A 19,144-nucleotide genomic window follows, 5' to 3' on the forward strand; every position below is an offset into this window, starting at 1 on the left:
TTTCTACAGACCCAGTACACAGGTCACTGGAGAAAGAATACAAGAAAAACAGCTACATTACAAAGCCTTCAACACTAGAAAAAAAGTAAAACACTTCAGTTTCTCTTCTCCCCTTACCCCCTAAAACACCACCATACAGGCTACATCTACCTGTGGTCCCACATCAGCTTCTAGAATAATTGTCGGGAGGGCACAAATGACACTGGCCAGGACAGTCTTGGGGTAATTAGGAAGGGGAGGGGGGAGTCCTCAGAAGAAACTGATCATGGGCAGGATCTCGGGACTCTGTTCTTCCGCACTTCTCCGATGTGCTTGTCCTCGTCTCACAAGCGCTCCAGTGTGGCAGCCCTTTGTGTCTCTCGGCTCTCCCTGTTGGCTTCCACTTTGTGGGTCAGTTTCTCTTCCGCCATTTCACTGCAGTTGTCCTCTACTGCTTTCTGAAGCACCTCTTTCTTGTGCTTTTCTTTCTCAGCGAGCTGCTTCAAGACCTCTCAGCTTCATGGGACTTGCATCTTTCTTCTGAAGCTTCTAACTTCTCTGAATGTCCTCCAGGGAAACCTCTTTCTTCTTCGGAGGGCAAAGGGGGAAATCTGGGACAAATTCTTTTGAGCGAGGACTGAAAATCAGCTCAAAAGTCTGGCCTGAGGCACACTTCTCCAGGTCTCTCACCTGGATATCAGAAGCCAGGCCGAACACCAGACAAGAGCCTGGCAGTACATTCTACGCAGTTCGGAAGGAAAGCCTTGCTCCACCCAAGCAGCTGGTCACACTTCACAGGCCTTCCATTGTGTTATACGAGGAAGAAGCAGGGCAGCACACGTGCTTACCAAGCGTCATCTGGTTCTTCACGAGAAAAGCCACTGAAACTAAATTAGGGAAAGACAAACATTTAAAAATTTTGTTAAATTCTTTTCCAGTTTATTTGGGGACCTTTATAACGTTCTCATTCCTTCCCTGTGGGGTGTCTGCCCTCACTTAACAGTTTTTATCAGTAGCAACACCACAACTTAACAATGCAACAGATCTGTTTTGGAGTCAGTAATTTTGATTAATTCAATAATGTCTTACTCCAACTTCTGAAAGTTTCCCTTGGCCAACAAACCCAGCAATATAATAGTGTGCATAAAAACACAATGTATCGTTTATACCTTTCGTCCTCGTCACTAGATGGCAGTGTGTCCACTTCTGAATCTTCTCTGACAAGGTTTGTTGAGCTCTGGTACAGAATTACCTCTGTACCAGAGCTGGTAATTCTGGTACAGAATTCTGGGAAAAGAATTATTTTCAAATCAGATATGTATTAATTTTATTAAGCACTTTGCTTTCTCTAAGAACCTTTGAAATATACATATCATTTGAGTCCAAGAGAAGAGGTGCTATTTAAACATGAAATGTAGCAAGCCAATCAACTACTAGCACGTGTTCTCAATACCCACAGTATTTCAGACTTCTATAATGTATTAGTGTCTTAGCACCAATGCACTCATTGTCACAATTTTCATTATATTTCATTCCTGTTCTGAAAATAATGAGACATCTCAACCTTTATAAACTTCAACAAATAAAAATCTGTTCAATTTTTTACCCAAGAAAATGTGAAAAAAAAAATTGTCAAGGGTGTAATGTATTTCAAATTCGAGGCTCCACTTGAAGTCTGGATTTCCTCTGCATTAACCTTTCTGTCTCCAGTGGAGAAGGCAGACTCGCGTCCCAAGGCGCTGTAACAAACCACAGAAGCCCCCGTGGCCCCAGACCGCCATCCACAGCGTCCGCACCTGATCTGTCTTCTGCTCTCGGCCCTCCTGGATGATTTTCATGTACTTCTCCAAAGGACTTTCACCACAAACAGATTCATCTTTTATTTCTTGAACACTCATTTCTAATTTCTTCTCCAGTTTAATCTTCAATGACTCTTCACTCATCTGCTGTGAAACACATGGTCACCAAACAGGAAACAGACAAATACAGTTTAAAAGCGCACAGTAATATAACTTTAATCCTTTAAGTGAAATCTGCATGCCAGAAAATTATTTCCTTTTCTTTTTCACTGAAGTCATGCTACCATCAAAGGGGGACATATACGTGTCATCTCAATGTGTAAAGGGATTAATTTGTGTCCTGTGCATTACACAAAATCAACCAGGAGCCGAAGGAACATTCATATGGAAGACTAATTTATGTAAGATTCAGCAGGCACGTGCAGTGGCCAGCGTCATCCATTTGTCTGGGACAGAATCAGGACATAGACGGCCAAAGAGAATCAGGCAGGTGGGGGCAATGAAGCCTGAGGAAGCCACCATGCACTGGCAGTCACCTCCCGGGGCTCTTCTGGTCCCAGCTGGCTGACGTGTGAACCCTATTTACTAAGGGGGGCCTATAGCGAAGCACAGTCCACCTCCTTAACGGGTGTGTTTTCAGGACCCGGTGGAAATGCGCGTACAGGCTTGCAGAAGCTCACCTCTGCCGAGTCCTGGGGGGGGTGTGCGCAGCCCCTCGCAGCGTGCTTAAGCAAAGGAGAGGCTCAGGAAGCCTACGGCAGGCATTTAAGTTACCTGCTGCTCGGATACTAGGACACTCAAGGGACTCACCTCCCTGAGAGTACGGTACTTACTGAGGGTGGACCATGCAGAGGTTAGCATAAGAAATTCAGTTACACCTACAATGATTACCCTCTCTTGATCCCGCTCTGACTCTGAGACACACTAGAGACTCACCTCCCTGAGAGTAAGGTACTTACTGAGGGTGGACCATGCAGAGCCTAGCATTGGGAATTCACTACATCTACAATGATTACCCTCTCTTTTTTTTTTTCGTATTTTTATGAAGCTGGAAACGGGGAGACAGTCAGACAGACTCCCGCCTGCGCTCGACCGGGATCCACCCGGTATGCCCACCAGGGGGCGACGCTCTGCCCACCAGGAGGCGATGCTCTGCCCACCAGGGGGCGATGCTCTGCCCAACCGGGGCGTCGCTCTGTTTCTACCAGAGCCACTCCAGCGCCTGAGGCAGAGGTCATGGAGCCATCCTCAGCGCCCGGGCCAACTTTGCTCCAATGGAGCCCTGTCTGCAGAGGGGAAGAAAGCGACAGGGAGGAAGGAGAGGGGGAAGGGTGGCACACACGCTTCTCCTGTGTGTCTTGGCCGGGAATCGAACCCAGGACTTCTGCACGCCAGGCCGACGCTCTAACACTGAGCCTACCGTCGAGGGCCTGATTACCCTCTCTTGATCCCACTTTTCTAGTTCTCTCTGTTCCCTTTTTAGAGGTTCTTGTTCACTCTGCCTTCTTTCTTCTCTCCGTTTTTCTATTTCTGGCAGCCTCCACATTTTTTCTTCTTCACTCTTGTCATCGTCAGTCTCTTCTCTGATTCGCTTATGATCTACACCTGAAGAGGCAGAAAATAAAGAGCAGCTTCCAGCATCAGTTTTTCAAACACAGGCAGTGCTGGTTCCCAGGGGCCCTGAGGGGATGCAGAGAGATGCTCGTGCTTAGCCGGCTGTGGCCTGCTGGTCCATGTTCACGGTCCCCCAGCCGCCAGCACCCCTCATAGCATGCAACCCCTTTACTCCACTGAGATGCACACAGGTCACCCTCCCCATGGACACCTTCAATGGTCCTCCCCTCCGCAGCACACTTTCTCCTCTTCTTCACCGCCTGCTCCCTCCTTCATCCTTCCCAAGCCCTGCATTTCTACCTCTACAGTTGGTTGGTTATAACCCCTCCACGACCTTAGGGTTCTGACCAAACCGTCAGTCCCTATTTACTGCCGCAGCCCTTTTAGAACTCTTCTGGTGACCCCCACAAAGGCGCCTGAGCCTCTGCTGCCCAGAATGGTATAAAACCAGCCCATACGCCAACGGCCCCCAGCCAGCTCGCCATCATTCCTCACTTCCTCCAGGCTGGTCCCTTCCTGGGCTCAGCTACAGCCTCTGTCCTGATTACGCCCACGTCTTTTCCTGGAGTCCTGATCTCTCTCCTAGCCTCACCGCATGTTTCTGATGGGTTTCCTGCCAGCGACACATGGAAGCCCTAGAACACCAGCTTCATACCTGAAGTTATCACTCCTGTGCCTTTACTTGTGCTCTTTCTACACTACGGTCACTAGGCCACCTGGGCGTACAGGTGCTAACGCCGCCTCCTGCTGCAATCTGACTCCGTATCAGCGTTTACCTGGAAGGCTGAAATAACCTAGTCCATGTTGTCCCTGACAGCACGGTCCCTGCATTCCAGCAACCGAGCCTCACCACAGCGCTCCCCTCCTCCTCTCCGAGACCTGCATCGGGGGCTGCTGCCTCTGCTCTGCACAGTCCACACCCACGGCACTCTAGAAGCTGACATCTGCCTTCTTCTTTCTGGAGTATCTTACTTACCTGGAGTATCACTTCCTTTTGCATCTGGACTACCGGTGGACGCCCTGCTGCCTGAGCACAGCTGGACTAGCGGCAGGCTGCCTGCTCCCTGAACACAGCTGGACTAGAGGCAGACGCCCTGCTCCCTGAGCACACCTGGACTAGAGGCAGATGCCCTGCTCCCTGAGCACACCTGGACTAGAGGCAGATGCCCTGCTCCCTGAGCACAGCTGGACTAGCGGCAGGCTGCCTGCTCCCTGAACACAGCTGGACTAGAGGCAGACACCCTGCTCCCTGAGCACAGCTGGACTAGCGGCAGACACCCTGCTCCCTGAGCACAGCTGGACTAGAGACAGACACCCTGCTCCCTGAGCACAGCTGGACTAGCGGCAGACACCCTGCTCCCTAATCACACCTGGACTAGAGGCAGACACCCTGCTCCCTGAGCACAGCTGGACTAGAGGCAGACACCCTGCTCCCTGAGCACAGCTGGACTAGAGGCAGACACCCTGCTCCCTGAGCACAGCTGGACTAGAGGCAGACACCCTGCTCCCTGAGCACAGCTGGACTAGAGGCAGACACCCTGCTCCCTGAGCACAGCTGGACTAGAGGCAGACGCCCTGTTCCCTGAGCACAGCTGGACTAGAGGCAGATGCCCTGCTCCCTGAGCACACCTGGACTAGAGTAGAGGCAGATGCCCTGCTCCCTGAGCACAGCTGGACTAGAGGCAGACACCCTGCTCCCTGAGCACAGCTGGACTAGAGGCAGACACCCTGCTCCCTGAGCACAGCTGGACTAGAGGCAGACACCCTGCTCCCTGAGCACAGCTGGACTAGAGGCAGACACCCTGCTCCCTGAGCACAGCTGGACTAGAGGCAGACGCCCTGTTCCCTGAGCACAGCTGGACTAGAGGCAGATGCCCTGCTCCCTGAGCACACCTGGACTAGAGTAGAGGCAGATGCCCTGCTCCCTGAGCACACCTGGACTAGAGTAGAGGCAGATGCCCTGCTCCCTGATCACACCTGGACTAGAGGCAGACGCCCTGCTCCCTGAGCACAGCTGGACTAGAGGCAGACACCCTGCTCCCTGAGCACAGCTGGACTAGAGGCAGACGCCCTGTTCCCTGATCACAGCTGGACTAGAGGCAGACGCCCTGCTCCCTGAGCACAGCTGGACTAGAGGCAGACTGCCTGCTCCCTGATCACAGCTGGACTAGAGGCAGACACCCTGCTCCCTTATCACACCTGGACTAGCGGCAGGCTTCCTGCTCCCTGAGCACAGCTGGACTAGCGGCAGACACCCTGCTCCCTGATCACAGCTGGACTAGCGGTGGACGCCCTGCTGCCTGAACACAGCTGGACTAGAGGCAGACAACCTGCTGCCCAAGCACAGCTGAACTAGCAGCAGATGACCTGCTCCCTGAGCACAGCTGGACTAGCGGCAGATGACCTGCTCCCTGAGCACAGCTGGACTAGAGGCAGATGCCCTGCTCCCTGAACACAGCTGGACTAGTGGCAGGCTCCCTGCTCCCTGATCACAGCTGGACTAGCGGCAGACTGCCTGCTCCCTGAGTACAGCTGGACTAGAGGCAGGCAGCCTGCTCCCTGAGCACAGCTGGACTAGTGGCAGACGCCCTGCTCCCTGAGCACAGCTGGACTAGAGGCAGATGCCCTGCTGCTCGAGCACAGCTGGACTTCCCCTGCTTGGGCCTCTACTTTCACTCTCTCACTGGCCGGACACACCCCCTTCTCCCACCTCTCCCACAAAACCCTACTTCACACACCTCGTCTTGACCATGCCTTTGATGGCATCCTTTTCTCTTGTTTGATTTAATGCAGCGGTTCCCAACCTGTAGGTCGTGACCCCGGCGGGGGTCGAACGACCAAAACACAGGGGTCACCTAAAGCAATGAGAATACATTCCGAATCATAACTGTAGCAAAATTACAGTTATGAAGTAGCCACCAAAATTGTTTTTTGGTTTGGCGTCACCGCAACATGAGGAACTGTATTGCGGGGTCACAGCATTAGAAAGGTTGAGAACCACTGATTTAATGTCATGTTTTGTACAGTAACATGCTGTGCAGGCTCGTAGCCGAGGAGCAATGGGCTACCACACGGCCTGGGTGTGCAGCAGGCTGCACCGTCTAGGTTTATGTAAGTGCCTCTATGACGGTCACACTTTGACGAGTCGCCGAAGCACACACTTCTCTGAATGCATCCCTGCTGTCAGGCGGCACATGCCTGCACTTCGTAGCTGCACAGCGACATACAGAAGCCTCTTGGATGTAAGAGCAAAGAAAAGCAGTGTTTCTCCTGGGCACCTCAAATACCAAGTTTCGGCCTCTCCCATCTCCCTTTGTTCCCAGACAAGGAGGGGAAATGACGACTATAAGAGAGTATTTCAATGATCAAAGTGTGACCACTTACTTAATAAATTTAAAAGCCATTATAATTCCCATTACATCTCAGTGGTAGAAGACCTGTCTAAGTCTGTTTCCCTTATTCTGTTACATTATTTTTATTCCCTATTCACCCAGGTCTGTGCCACACAGCTGCCAGCACACCACTTCTGGGTGGCCAGCAGCCCTACTCGGTACCTATCCCATCAGAGACCCTCGATGACTGCTGCTGACTCTCGGAATTGCCCACAGAAGCCCCGTGAAGCCAGGACTTGGGCTGGCTCCCTGCTGTATGCCCGGCTCCCAGCACAGCGCCAGCACAGCAAAGGTTCCTCAGCACGTCTCACGGAACGAGTGCTGTCCACGAGGATTTACTCTAAATCAGCAACTACAACCCGTTCAAAGTCTCCTGCTTCTTTCAGTAATTCCTCATATTCCTGAGCATGCTGACTTAAACCAAGAAACTACTTACAAGAGGCTTTGCCTACGCGGGATTTGGGGGATGACAGAGCTGCCCAAACACTGGGAAAACAACAGCTTGACTTGAGCAATTTCTAGTTCGAGGCTTAAACTCTGTTTCAAGGAGCGAAGGACCTGGTGGGAACGAGGCTCTTGTCTCCCCTACAGCTTTCCTCCCGGCCCAGCCCCACTGGTGAGGACAGTGGGTAATATGGAGCAGAGACGAGGAAAGAGGAAGTGGGTCAGACCAGTCTGATGGCCAGTTTCCCTCCAGTCTCACCAGCTTTGCAATAATGGAAACGCAAAGCTGTTTCTGTCCTCATTTCTAAGAAAGACGTAATGAAGCAAAGGGACAGAAACAGATACCGCCCTGCCCAGTGGCTCAGTGGGCGGGAGCATCGTCCGGCACACCAAGGGTTCAAGTTTCATCTTGTGGCAGGGCACATTCAAGAACCAACCAACGGGCCCTGGCCGGTTGGCTCAGCGGTAGAGCATCGGCCTGGCGTGCAGAAGTCCCGGGTTCGATTCCCAGCCAGGGCACACAGGAGAAGCGCCCATCTGCTTCTCCACCCCTCCCCCTCTCCTTCCTCTCTGTCTCTCTCTTCCCCTCCCGCAGCTGAGGTTCCATTGGAGCAAAGATGGCCCGGGCGCTGGGGATGGCTCCTTGGCCTCTGCCCCAGGTGCTAGAGTGGCTCTGGTCGCAATAGAGCGACACCCCGGAGGGGCAGAGCGTCGCCCCCTGGTGGGTGTGCCGGGTGGATCCCGGTCGGGCGCATGCGGGAGTCTGTCTCTCCCGGTTTCTAGCTTCAGAAAAATACAAAAAAAATAATAATAATAAAAATAAATAAAAATAAAGAACCAACCAACAAGTGCATAAATAAGTGCAATAACAAATCAATGTTTCTCTCTCTTCCTCTATAAAAAAAGCAATAAAAATTTTAAAAAATATATAAACTACAATCACATTGTAGATGTACAGTGTATACGGGTACTTACCATTGTTTGAATTTTACACTATGACTTCCCAAGATAGAACTGTTTTTGCAGAAGTTCTTTTTTTCTTTTTTTTTATTTATTCATTTTAGAAAGGAGAGGGAGAGACAGAGAGAGAGAGAGAGAGAGAGAGAGAGAGGAGAGATAGAGAGAGAGAGAAGGGGGGGAGGAGCTGGAAGCATCAACTCCCATATGTGCCTTGACTAGGCAAGCCCAGGGTTTTGAACCGGCGACCTCAGCATTTCCAGGTCGACGCTTTATCCACTGCACCACCACAGGTCAGGCTTTGCAGAAGTTCTTAAGCAAAAAAGTAACTGCTCTGTTAGACTGTGGACAAGTAAAGAAAAAAATATTAAAAGTCACTGGCCCAAGAAGACTAAATGAGAAGACTTTCTTCACAGTTTTCTCCTCGGCACTGTCTTTACATATTCAAGTCGGGAGTTACTTCAGAAATGTCATTAGCACTGGTAATACCCCAATCCTGATGCTCGAATCATTTACGCTTACAGAAGGTCCTCCAACACACATGAAATAATGTAATACAGGGCGGAGCCATGATCAGTGTGCACTCATGCCACCTGTTAGTTAAGGAAACTTACTTGGGGAGGGAGCAGCAGCACCCAGGCGAGGCGAGTTGCCAGCAGGATGGAGGCCATCCACATAGAACTGCTTTGGCATGTCCCCTGAATCTACATGAGGTACAGACAAGTGTCCCATGAGTCCTGAACAGCAGCAGCAAGAGAATGCGGTGCAGCGTGGGGGTAACTCATCACAGAGCACAGAAGTGCCAGCCTGAGCAACCAGGCCAGGCCTTGCCTTATGAACTCATTCTAAGGCATTTTCAGCAGAACCAGTTGCCAATGTTCTCACTTCTCAAAGTGTTCATCAATTTTGAAGAATTAGATTTGTTTCCAAATCAGATTCATGACGCAACAGGAAAGTGACAGAAGAATTCACCTGGCTTGCTGATAATCACTTGAACTCCATTTAAATAGCAATGAGTTAACAAAGTTGTTCAAGTCAGTTGCAAAGAATTTAAAAATTTTACTAAGCCCTGACATTTAACTGTTACAAATATACTTTGCAACTTGGCAATGAAGCCGAAAGGCAGAACGACACGTTATACACAAGTATAAAGACTTCCCATGCTGGAAGGAACCTGAGCGGACTGCTTTACATCCCCTTTCACACTTAAGCAGCCGGCGCCCAGGGAACAGTCTAAGGCAGACTGGTGGCCAGAGCCGGCCACCAGTCTGACAGTGAAGCTAACATATCCACCTTCAAGCTTTCACTGAGAATGGGCTTTCTAAACCCAAGGCTCTCGACAGAATCTGCACAATTTTCTTTTTTTTTTTTTTTTTTTTTTTTTTTTTCTGAAGCTGGAAACAGGGAGAGACAGTCAGACAGACTCCCGCATGCACCATGCACCCGACCGGGATCCACCCGGCACACCCACCAGGGGCGATGCTCTGCCCACCAGGGGGCGATGCTTTGCCCCTCCGGGGCGTCACTCTGCCGCGACCAGAGCCACTCTAGCGCCTGGGGCAAAGGCCAAGGAGCCATCCCCAGCACCCGGGCCATCTTTGCTCCAATGGAGCCTTGGCTGCGGGAGGGGAAGAGAGAGACAGAGAGGAAAGCGCGGCGGAGGGGTGGAGAAGCAAATGGGCGCTTCTCCTGTGTGCCCTGGCCAGGAATCGAACCCGGGTCCTCCGCACGCTAGGCCGACGCTCTACCGCTGAGCCAACCAGCCAGGGCCCAGAATCTGCACAATTTAAAGAAAATAACTTAGCATCTTAGCATCTTCATATTCCATAAAAATAGGGGGAAAAGTTTAAAAATCTTATTTTAAATAAAACATATTTTAAATCTTAGGCCATCCCAAACTTGGTAAATTAACGGTTCACTTGTGGGTTTAACTCCAACTTAGAAATTATTGGTTATCCTAAAATTTTTTTAAAATGGAACTCAAATGTACCCCTGAAAATCTTTGTGATATAAAAACAAGGCAATATATCTATATTTATGGTTTTATCACAAAATATAAATGTCCTAATTTGTAATTGATTTTTATAACAATCGATATTTCTCATCAAAGCGAAGTTTTCTACATTTTCAACTTATAAAAACCAGTACAGGTACTTACATTTGAACTTACATCCAAAAGATGATCCAAACTCCTCATTATTCTTAAAAGATAGCTTATGTGGACTTGGAACTTCATTTCTGTCCTGAAGTTCAGTTTCTCTCTGATAAAGACTGGGTGGGAAGAATAAAGTTCATGAGTGTAAAGCTGTAATAACACAAAAACCAAGAGCACACAACGATGAAAAGCATCTTGTGACTTGAGAAAAACCCTTTAGAAAATGAACTGTGCTCACTGAGAATAAGGGCCACAGAGCACTGGGCACTCTCTGTGCACCGGGCAGCATTCTAAGCAATTAAGCCATTAGCTCAGTGCCTCCTCAGAACCACCGTACACTGTGAGGCAGGGTGCTACCACTGTTAACACAGAATAATATTACACTCTCAGTGCTGTTTATTTTACCAAGAACCATAAACATTTTTGAAAAACGCAAATTCTGGACACAGTGAGTACAAGTCAGAAATAATGCATGCAATACTACAAGCCCATGTGGATCAAGGTGCCCTAACTCACCGTGTGCTGTCCCATCTCTCCTCTTGGCTTTATCACAAGAGTGAGCAACATAAAAATATACATGGACACTGCATTGCATGCACTAGGACCGTGGTAGGCACATGTGGCAGCTTCCACTCTGTACAGCAAGACTGAATGCAAACAGAAGTCCAACGTAGAGCCCAGAGCTAAGAATTCATCGTCTCCTACCTTAAGGATCAGGCACAGGAAGGAATACCACCTGTGACTTGAATCCCAGCCTGGGAGGCCCACCGCCAAGCTTCTAAGTCCATCTACTCCACCCTGCTGCAGCAGTCAGACCCTGCAACCCACTACCGCTTCGGAATCTCTTTCAATAGACCAATTCGAGTTTTGTTTGCTGAAATATTTTTATTTTATTTATTTGTTTGTTTATTTTTGACAGAGAGAGTCAGAGAGAGAGAGAGGGACAGATAGGGACAGACAGGAAGGGAGAGAGATGAGCAGCATCAATTCTTTGTTGCGGCACCTTATTCACTGATTGCTTTCTTTTTTTTTTTTCTGAAGCTGGAAACGGGGAGAGACAGTCAGACAGACTCCCGCATGCACCTGACCGGGATCCACCCGGCGCGCCCACCAGGGGTGATGCTCTGCCCACCAGGGGGCGATGCTCTGCCCCTCCGGGATGTCGCTCTGCCGCGACCAGAGCCACTCTAGCGCCTGGGGCAGAGGCCAAGGAGCCATCCCCAGCGCTCAGGCCATCTTTGCTCCAATGGAGCCTTGGCTGCGGGAGGGGAAGAGAGAGACAGAGAGGAGGGAGGGGGGTGGGGGGTGGAGAAGCAAATGGGCGCTTCTCCTATGTGCCCTGGCCGGGAATCAAACCTGGGTCCCCCGCACGCCAGGCCGACGCTCTACCACTGAGCCAACCAGCCAGGGCTGATTGCTTTCTTATATGTGCCTTGACCGCAGGGCTCCAGCAGAGCGAGTGACCCCTGCTCAAGCCAGCGACCTATGGGCTCAAGCCAGCGACCATGGGGTCATGTCTATGACCCTGCACACAAGCTGGTGAGCCTGCGCTCAAGCCAGCGACCTTGGCATTTTGAAGCTGGTTCCTCTGCATCCCGGTCTGATGCTCTATCCACTGTGCCAATGCTTGGTCAGGCTGCCAAAACATTATTAAAATACCTTTCTAAAGATGTGTGAAACTCTGGCCGGTTAGCTCAGTGGTAGAGCGTCGGCCTGGCGTGCGGGGGACCTGGGTTCGATTCCCGGCCAGGGCACATAGGAGAAGCGCCCATCTGCTTCTCCACCCCCTCCTCCTTCCTCTCTGTCCCTCTCTTCCCCTCCTGCAGCCAAGGCTCCATTGGAGCAAAGATGGCCCGGGCGCTGGGGATGGCTCCTTGGCCTCTGCCCCAGGCACTAGAGTGGCTCTGGTCGCGGCAGAACGACGCCCCGGATGGGCAGGGCAGAGCATCGCCCCTGGTGGGCGTGCCGGGTGGATCCCAGTCAGGCGCATGCGGGAGTCTGTCTGACTGTCTCTCCCCGTTTCCAGCTTCAGAAAAATACAAACAAAAAAAAGAAGTGTGAAACTATTTCAAGTTTAAAAATAAACTCAATTTCCTTTCACAGATTTTGAATACTGCTTATCTTTATTCACTGTGTCTCTTCATGGCACTATGACGATGCTTATTGATACCATAGTGCGTATTCTATACATCAGGTTTAGTAAACAAGGAAAAATCGCTTATGTGCTAAAGGGAATTTTTTCCCCAGGTAATTCTCAAAGATCACACGGCACCTTACAATCTGACTGAAAATTCTATGCAGCCTTGTGGTCTTGAGTATCACCTTAAAAAACTAAACACATCAAGGCTAAGACCTTATGCAGTGAACCAGACTTGACTGAGGCCAACCAGAACACAGGACTTACCCAGCCTTCTGCTCCAGAGGGCTGCGGAGCGAAGGGTTGGAAAGGCCCTGTCTAGACACAGCAGGTGAAGGCTGGAGCATCCTCTCAGGGCCAGGACTGGGGGCAGCAACGTGGGATCGGCCCAGACCTAAGGGGAAGAAGAAATCAGGGCAAGAATAGTACACATTACATGGAGAAAAAAAGTAACGAGGTTTCTAAGGAATTCTATTATTAATAGTTTGAAAAGAAATTCTATTATCCTTGCAAACAGCTGAGTAGGATGTATCAATGACACACAGCATTAACAATTCAAGCACCTAAATGAAACTGCAGTGATTACAATAAAATGTGTAAAACTAATCAGCAGGAAAGGAAAAGCCACCGACTGCCACCCTCTGAGCACCTCTGCATGCCAAGAGAGTGCTGGAACTTGCCACTCTGTCCACTGCCTCCCCCACCAGCCCTGGGCCATAGGGGAGACAGAGCCGCTGCTGGTAAGCAGGCCACCACAGGTGCAGGGAGGACACACTGCTCAGGCTAGAGACTTCCCGGGCTGAGCTGAGCACGTGCTCTCCGCCGCTTCCTTCCGTCCAGGGCTCGCTTTCATTCAGCTAAGGGTCCACCGAGACCACCCAAGTCCAGAGCATCCCGCAATCCTTTGTGCTGAAGCTTACCTTCCGGATGCATCGCAGCATCAAGGCTCCGTGTAGCTTTCTCAAGGGGCGTGGAGATTAGGCGCCTGCCCAGGCCTCTGTGCAGCTGGCAGGCCGCGCTGCCCGCCCATGTGCTCCTCTCCAGAGGCCGCCTGGGCGCAGCTCTTGCCTCTGCAGATATAAATCTTTCCGAGGAGCCTGAAGAGATGCTCTTGCGGGTCCCCTGCCCGTGCGGGGGCGGGGGGCTGCTGGATGGTAGTGGGCTTCTGGCAGAGGGGCACTGACTAACTCTTTGACAGTAGTCCTGAAAAACTTTCTCTAAGGTTTCGGCCTCCTGCTCGAGCACCTTCATTTTCGCCTTGGTGTTGGCTACAAACTCAAGTTCGGAGTCGGGGGAGCTACTATCTGTGCTGGTGTTTGGGTAACTAGTGATCTTTGGTGTAACTGCGTGAGCCATCAGCTTTTCCTGTTTGAGAGGATTTCCTGTTATTTCACTGCTGGCAGACAAGAATTCACTGGCAGAAAGACGGAGAGGCTGCTTCAGATTGCAGGACACTTCATTCTCAAGAGCTGTGGGTTACAGAGATAATGTCACACATGAGCAGAGAGTAAAATTCAAATATGCTTGAGAGTTTTTTTGAAAAATGAAAGATTATAATACGAACAAACATGCACATTAAACAATTTCTGAAGTCGTGGTAATGCTAGCAATTACTAGCATTTACTGAGAGTTTTTATATACCAGCTGCAGCTTCATAGGCCTTTTTTTTTTAAGTGAGAGGAAGAAAGGCAGAGAGACAGACTCCCACATGAGTCCCAACAGGGATCCACCTGGCAAGCACCCTACTGGGCGTTGCTCTACCCATCTGGGGCTGCTGCTCCGTTGCTCAGCAACTGAGCTATTTTAGTACCTGAGGCGAGGCCAAGGCGAGGCCATGGAGTCATCCACAGCACCCGAGGCCAACTTTGCTTAAACCATTTGAGCCATAGCTGGAGGAGGGGAAGTGAGAGAGAGAGACAGGAGGAAGGAAGGGGTGGAGAAGCAGATGGGAGCTTCTCCTGTGTGCCCTGACTGGGAATCAAACCCAGGACTTCCACACGCTGGGCCAACCGGCCAGGGCTAGCCTTCTTTTTTAATATATGATATTATTTCACAATCCATAATACACATTCTTATAATCCAAAAAGCTCTTGAGAACTGAAAATTTATTCATAATTTATTTGCTCACATAGCCTAACTGTACCTAAACCCATTTGTTTGATAAATTTTACCCAAACTGATGCAAACTCATTCATAATCTTTATTTATTCTACCCAGCATGGATATTCATACATTTGACTGCAAACATGTTTCATTTGAGGATGCTTCCCCTTCCCTAGAAATCCCAGAGCTGAGACAAAATCACTGTAGGGTCCAAGTTTCAGATAAGGGAATGAGGATCTGCAGTCACAACGCTGTGGGCTAAGAACTCACTCCTCTCTTCTTACAGACAGGAGGCTGAGGCCGGGTCACACAGGTAGCAAGGTGTACAGACACTGGGACTTCCGAGCACAAAGCCAGTATATGTGGCCACTACTTTCCCGCAGTGCCTCCAGGACAATGCGTGTGTTTGAAAGGACTCCATCCTCAAACTGTTTTTCATGATTCGAGATCACTAATTTCAGCTGTGGACAGTTTGGCAAACGGAATTGTTGAGAGAAAATAAGGAATAGGAAAGCACAGAAATGAGCAAAGAAATATGATGAAAATAAGAGACTGGCATCAAAGGAATCACAGCAGGAGAGATACCCCTGGTCTCTCCCCTTAAAGCTACAGCAACTTGGAAAGCTGTACTTCCACAAAGAGTCCCAGCTGAATGCACAAACACACCCGAGACCTGTGCATTGAGAGACCTGAAGGTGGGCAAGTGGGAGCAAACTGGGGAAGCAGGGACAGAAATGCTCAGCTGAGCCACAGTCACAGCCCTCCAACTGGGAACGCACAGCAGGACTCGGCCCGAAGAGGGAACATTCGGGCTGTGGCTGACACGACCTTCAGCTGCGAGGAGCAAAGAAGTCTGTGGGCATTCCTGCAGCAGTGGTCAGGACGAGCTGCAGCTGAGTCCTAAGACCTCACCAAGGACACAGCACAGAGGTGTGACCTAGCTGTCTGGCTGTCGGCATTCAAGACAGAGAAAGCCATGGAGACTAGCTGCCCCCTAACCTCCCAAAGCTCACCTCCCTTTGCCCGGGAGGCAAGGCTGTGGAGCACATTGTCTGCAAACCTGAGAATGGGTGCTATAGAATCACTTTTTCCCTGAGCAAAGGGCCCATTCTGTAAATGGTCCCAGGATCACGGCACAGCGGGGAATCTGTGGAGGTCTGAGGTCTCCATTACTGGGAGGGCAAAGAAACTTAAGATGGCAGCCAGGTTGCCAGGTTGCCCTAGCCCACCCTCCCCCACGCATTGCAGATATACTGATGGCAGCATCTGGCTGCAGCAGAAAGCGCTGGGGTTTCATGGATTTGGAGCCCCAAGCCCAGCCCATTCTCTTGTGGGGTGGTCCCCTGGGACTAGGGCAAGAGGATCACAGGGGAGGTAACCACTACCCTTGGAGATCTGAAAAGCTAGAAAAGGGAAAGAGCTAAAACATCTTGTGAGTCAGTGCCACCTACTAGAACAGAAAGATTTCTTTGTGTCAAACATACTAAGAGAAGCGCCACTCATACAGATTCCTAGGCCCGTGATGGCGAACCTTTTTATAAAAACCGCCCAATTTTGCAGTGCTGGTCAACCTGGTCCCTCCCGCCCACTAGTGGGCGTTTCATGCTTCATGAGTTAGTGGAGCAACCAAACGGCGCTGTGATTGGCCCACCGTGAAAGCTGGAACCATTCTGAGCATCTGATGTCGCAGGCACTCAACTCAGGCCCATCTCATTCCATATTCTTCACCAGGGCGTGGTAGGTCTCGTGCCCCATTATCAACGAGGACACTGAGGTCCGAGGAAGTTCAGTGTGCCCAAGGTCCATCAACTAACATCCAATTCAGGGTGCAAAAGCAAATATATATATAATCTATCTGATTCATGATGATATGACACAAGCCCCCGGCTTGCCCCATATGTTTACTCATCTCTCAAGGCATAGGTAAAAGCACTGGAGAGCCAGACTGATCTTACTACTGGGGTGACAAATATAAAAAAGTTCTTAGGCCCATGATGAATTTAGGGACTGGTGTCACCACTACACCGCTCCTATTTCGGGTGAGGTTCTCCCAAGCCATGGGGCACCTGCAGAAGCAAGTTACATTAGCTGATGACCCAGCTGGCTGGTATTCCTGAAATGAATAGGAAGTTTTATTTCTAAGATGACATATTTCTATGGCTTTCCCCCTACGAGGAGAATTACTAAAAACTCAATGAGAAACGATCATGGCATTTCCACATACTTCAGAAGTTTTACACACACGTACACATTTATAGGTTAAAATGCCACTAACCTGTCTGAGTTTCTTTCAGTTGCAATTTTAAATCAGCCACCTGAGTAGTTAACCTCTTTACAGAGGCATCATAATCTAGGATCTGGGCCTTCAGCTTTGCAGACGGCTCAATCTGAAAAGAGTCAGAGAGGGAAAAGAGGTCAGTGTGAAAGAAATCCCCGTTCACTTCCAAAGGCCCAATTCTCTCTCATCAGCCTTCTTCTCTTTCTTCTGTTTTGCCATTTCTGAGCAGCTTCGTGCTTGCAATCCACAGGTCCCTAGAAAACAACAGAACACACAAGTTTCCCACCTCCCTTTTCACTCATCTCAAAACACAGCAACTGAGGGCATGAGGCAGACACCAGAAAGAGGGCGCCACTATTTCTTTCTCAGTCACAGGGAGACTCAAGACAGAGACTACAAGCGGGCACTGCGACACCAAACACCATTCTGTGTTTACGCACACTTGCTTTCCTCTGCAATTCATTATTAGAGTGACTGTAAAGCCGCATAATCCCTCAAGAAGTTTCTCAGATGACCACTGCCCCTTAGCATGTCCGGGGAGTAACTTCTGATGTTAAAAATCAGTCTGATTGACGCCAGTGTGACATATGCCAAGTTTCACGTGGACAGAGTGGACTGGCCGAACACCAGGCCAAGGGAAGAGAGTACTCACCTCACTTTGCGGCTGTTTGTTCAGAGTTTCCTTGTGGGTTTTGAACTCCTTGTGCCATAAATCAAATGTAGTTACTGCTTTCTTTAATTCTTTCTGAAAATCTGCCATCTCAGGAGATGGCTCAGCTATACCTGAGAAGGTAAAAAGGCCTGGTGATTATCAACCGTTAAGTTTTCTCATTTCACTTAGCAAAAGCAGCTCAAGAGATTTTAAATTCTTTTCTTTGTTTACACGTAATTAATATTATTTTAATTCTATTAAATGAACTTAAGAGCAATCTTGACTCACAAATTTCAGAATAAAAGAATTTAATGCACGCAAATACAAACTTTGCTACTCTTCCTGGTCCTCCTCCAAGTCAAACAATTCTTTCAGACCCTTGAATTAATTTGAAAGGCCAACCCCTTCCTCTCCATGCACAGAGGTATAGAAGGGGCCCTCCACCAAAATCTGATGACGACTGCCCTGAGGTCAAATTCGATTTATCATCTGTCAGCAGCACTCGGGGTCCAGGCAGACAGCAGATGGAGTTCTGCCACTGCAGTCCCTGGAGGACCCTCCAATAAAGGGCGACTCCATAGGGCAGCCACAAGGGGCGGTGTGGTTCCCTGGGCCAGGGATGGGGCCGTGCAGTTATCACTCCCTGGGCCTAGATGGACAGGGAGGTAAGAACTTCTGGAACTGCAGAGAATGAGCCGGCACAGCTGCTGGGGAGCACAGCGCCTGGGAGAGACCATCCCGCAATCACTGAAATGTCGCCTGGCTGAGAGGAGAGGCCAGCCCAGAGCCACCGTACACTGCGTGGGGAGGGTGGGCGACAGGGTAACAACGACCTCCCCCTCACTCTCCTCCTCCTGCCCTTCCACCAGTGCACGGCTGTCCCCACCGGCCAAACGCGAGCAGCAGAGGGCGAGGGAAGACCAGTACCATCCAGAGAGGCAGATTTGTAGTTTAAAAATATTTCTTAATGACACTACTAATTATGCAATAGAAAGCAACAATGAAGTAACTTCAAAGTGAGATTCTTATTTTATAATTTTCCCAAATGAAGATTCCCTTGGAGGTACAGAGCACAGTGTCGTATTACTAGGCTACAGAGTTACAAAAACATGCAAACCAGGAAAAAGCACATACGGTTTAAGAGACGCAAGTTTTCATTTCTACTCTCTTCCAGTTGTTGTTTAAGTAACTTATTTTGTGCCTGCAGCTCTACGTTCTCTTCCTTTAGAAGTGAGTAGTCACTCGTCTCTTTCATCTTTTCCTTCAGCAGGTGGTTTTGCTTTGTTACTGCCGCAGACTGGGCTTTGACAGACTCGAGCTCAAGCTGGAATTAGAGAGAAACCTTGTGCTTGGACAGCAACCTGACAGTACATCTCACAGAAAGGCTGGCAGGCCGCTTTGAGCTGGGAGTCACAGTTTAACTGAGGTCGCCGGACAGAAGTCTGGCTCTCTGTAAAAATAAGACCCTGACTACAACAAAGGAAGTCATCTTAGCCCTACAGTTGGGGCAGCTGCTGTTCATCCAACTTCACATTTAGGTAGAACCCCGTCCTACAGAGCAATGTTCCGATTAAGATTACCACCCCCTTTTCCAGATGCAGCGAAGGTCCCAATAGCAGTTACAGACTGTAGCA

General features: G+C 49.7%; 1 protein-coding gene across 1 annotated transcript in view; it reads right to left on the reverse strand.

The window, feature by feature from the left end:
• Positions 1-616: 616 nt before the first annotated feature.
• The window catches only part of LOC136308987 (centriole and centriolar satellite protein OFD1-like), a 50,433-nt gene continuing 31,905 nt past the window's right edge, over positions 617-19,144 (reverse strand). Inside the window, 11 exon segments of the mRNA XM_066236959.1 lie at positions 617-866; positions 1,149-1,216; positions 1,776-1,925; positions 3,217-3,383; positions 8,800-8,889; positions 10,356-10,456; positions 12,745-12,871; positions 13,398-13,946; positions 16,856-16,967; positions 17,511-17,641; positions 18,645-18,834. Coding sequence (XP_066093056.1) covers positions 824-866; positions 1,149-1,216; positions 1,776-1,925; positions 3,217-3,383; positions 8,800-8,889; positions 10,356-10,456; positions 12,745-12,871; positions 13,398-13,946; positions 16,856-16,967; positions 17,511-17,641; positions 18,645-18,834 — 1,728 coding nt within the window. The 3' untranslated portion in view covers positions 617-823.

Source organism: Saccopteryx bilineata, chromosome 6 (genome assembly GCF_036850765.1).
Source record: "Saccopteryx bilineata isolate mSacBil1 chromosome 6, mSacBil1_pri_phased_curated, whole genome shotgun sequence".
Classification (NCBI taxonomy): domain Eukaryota; kingdom Metazoa; phylum Chordata; class Mammalia; order Chiroptera; family Emballonuridae; genus Saccopteryx; species Saccopteryx bilineata.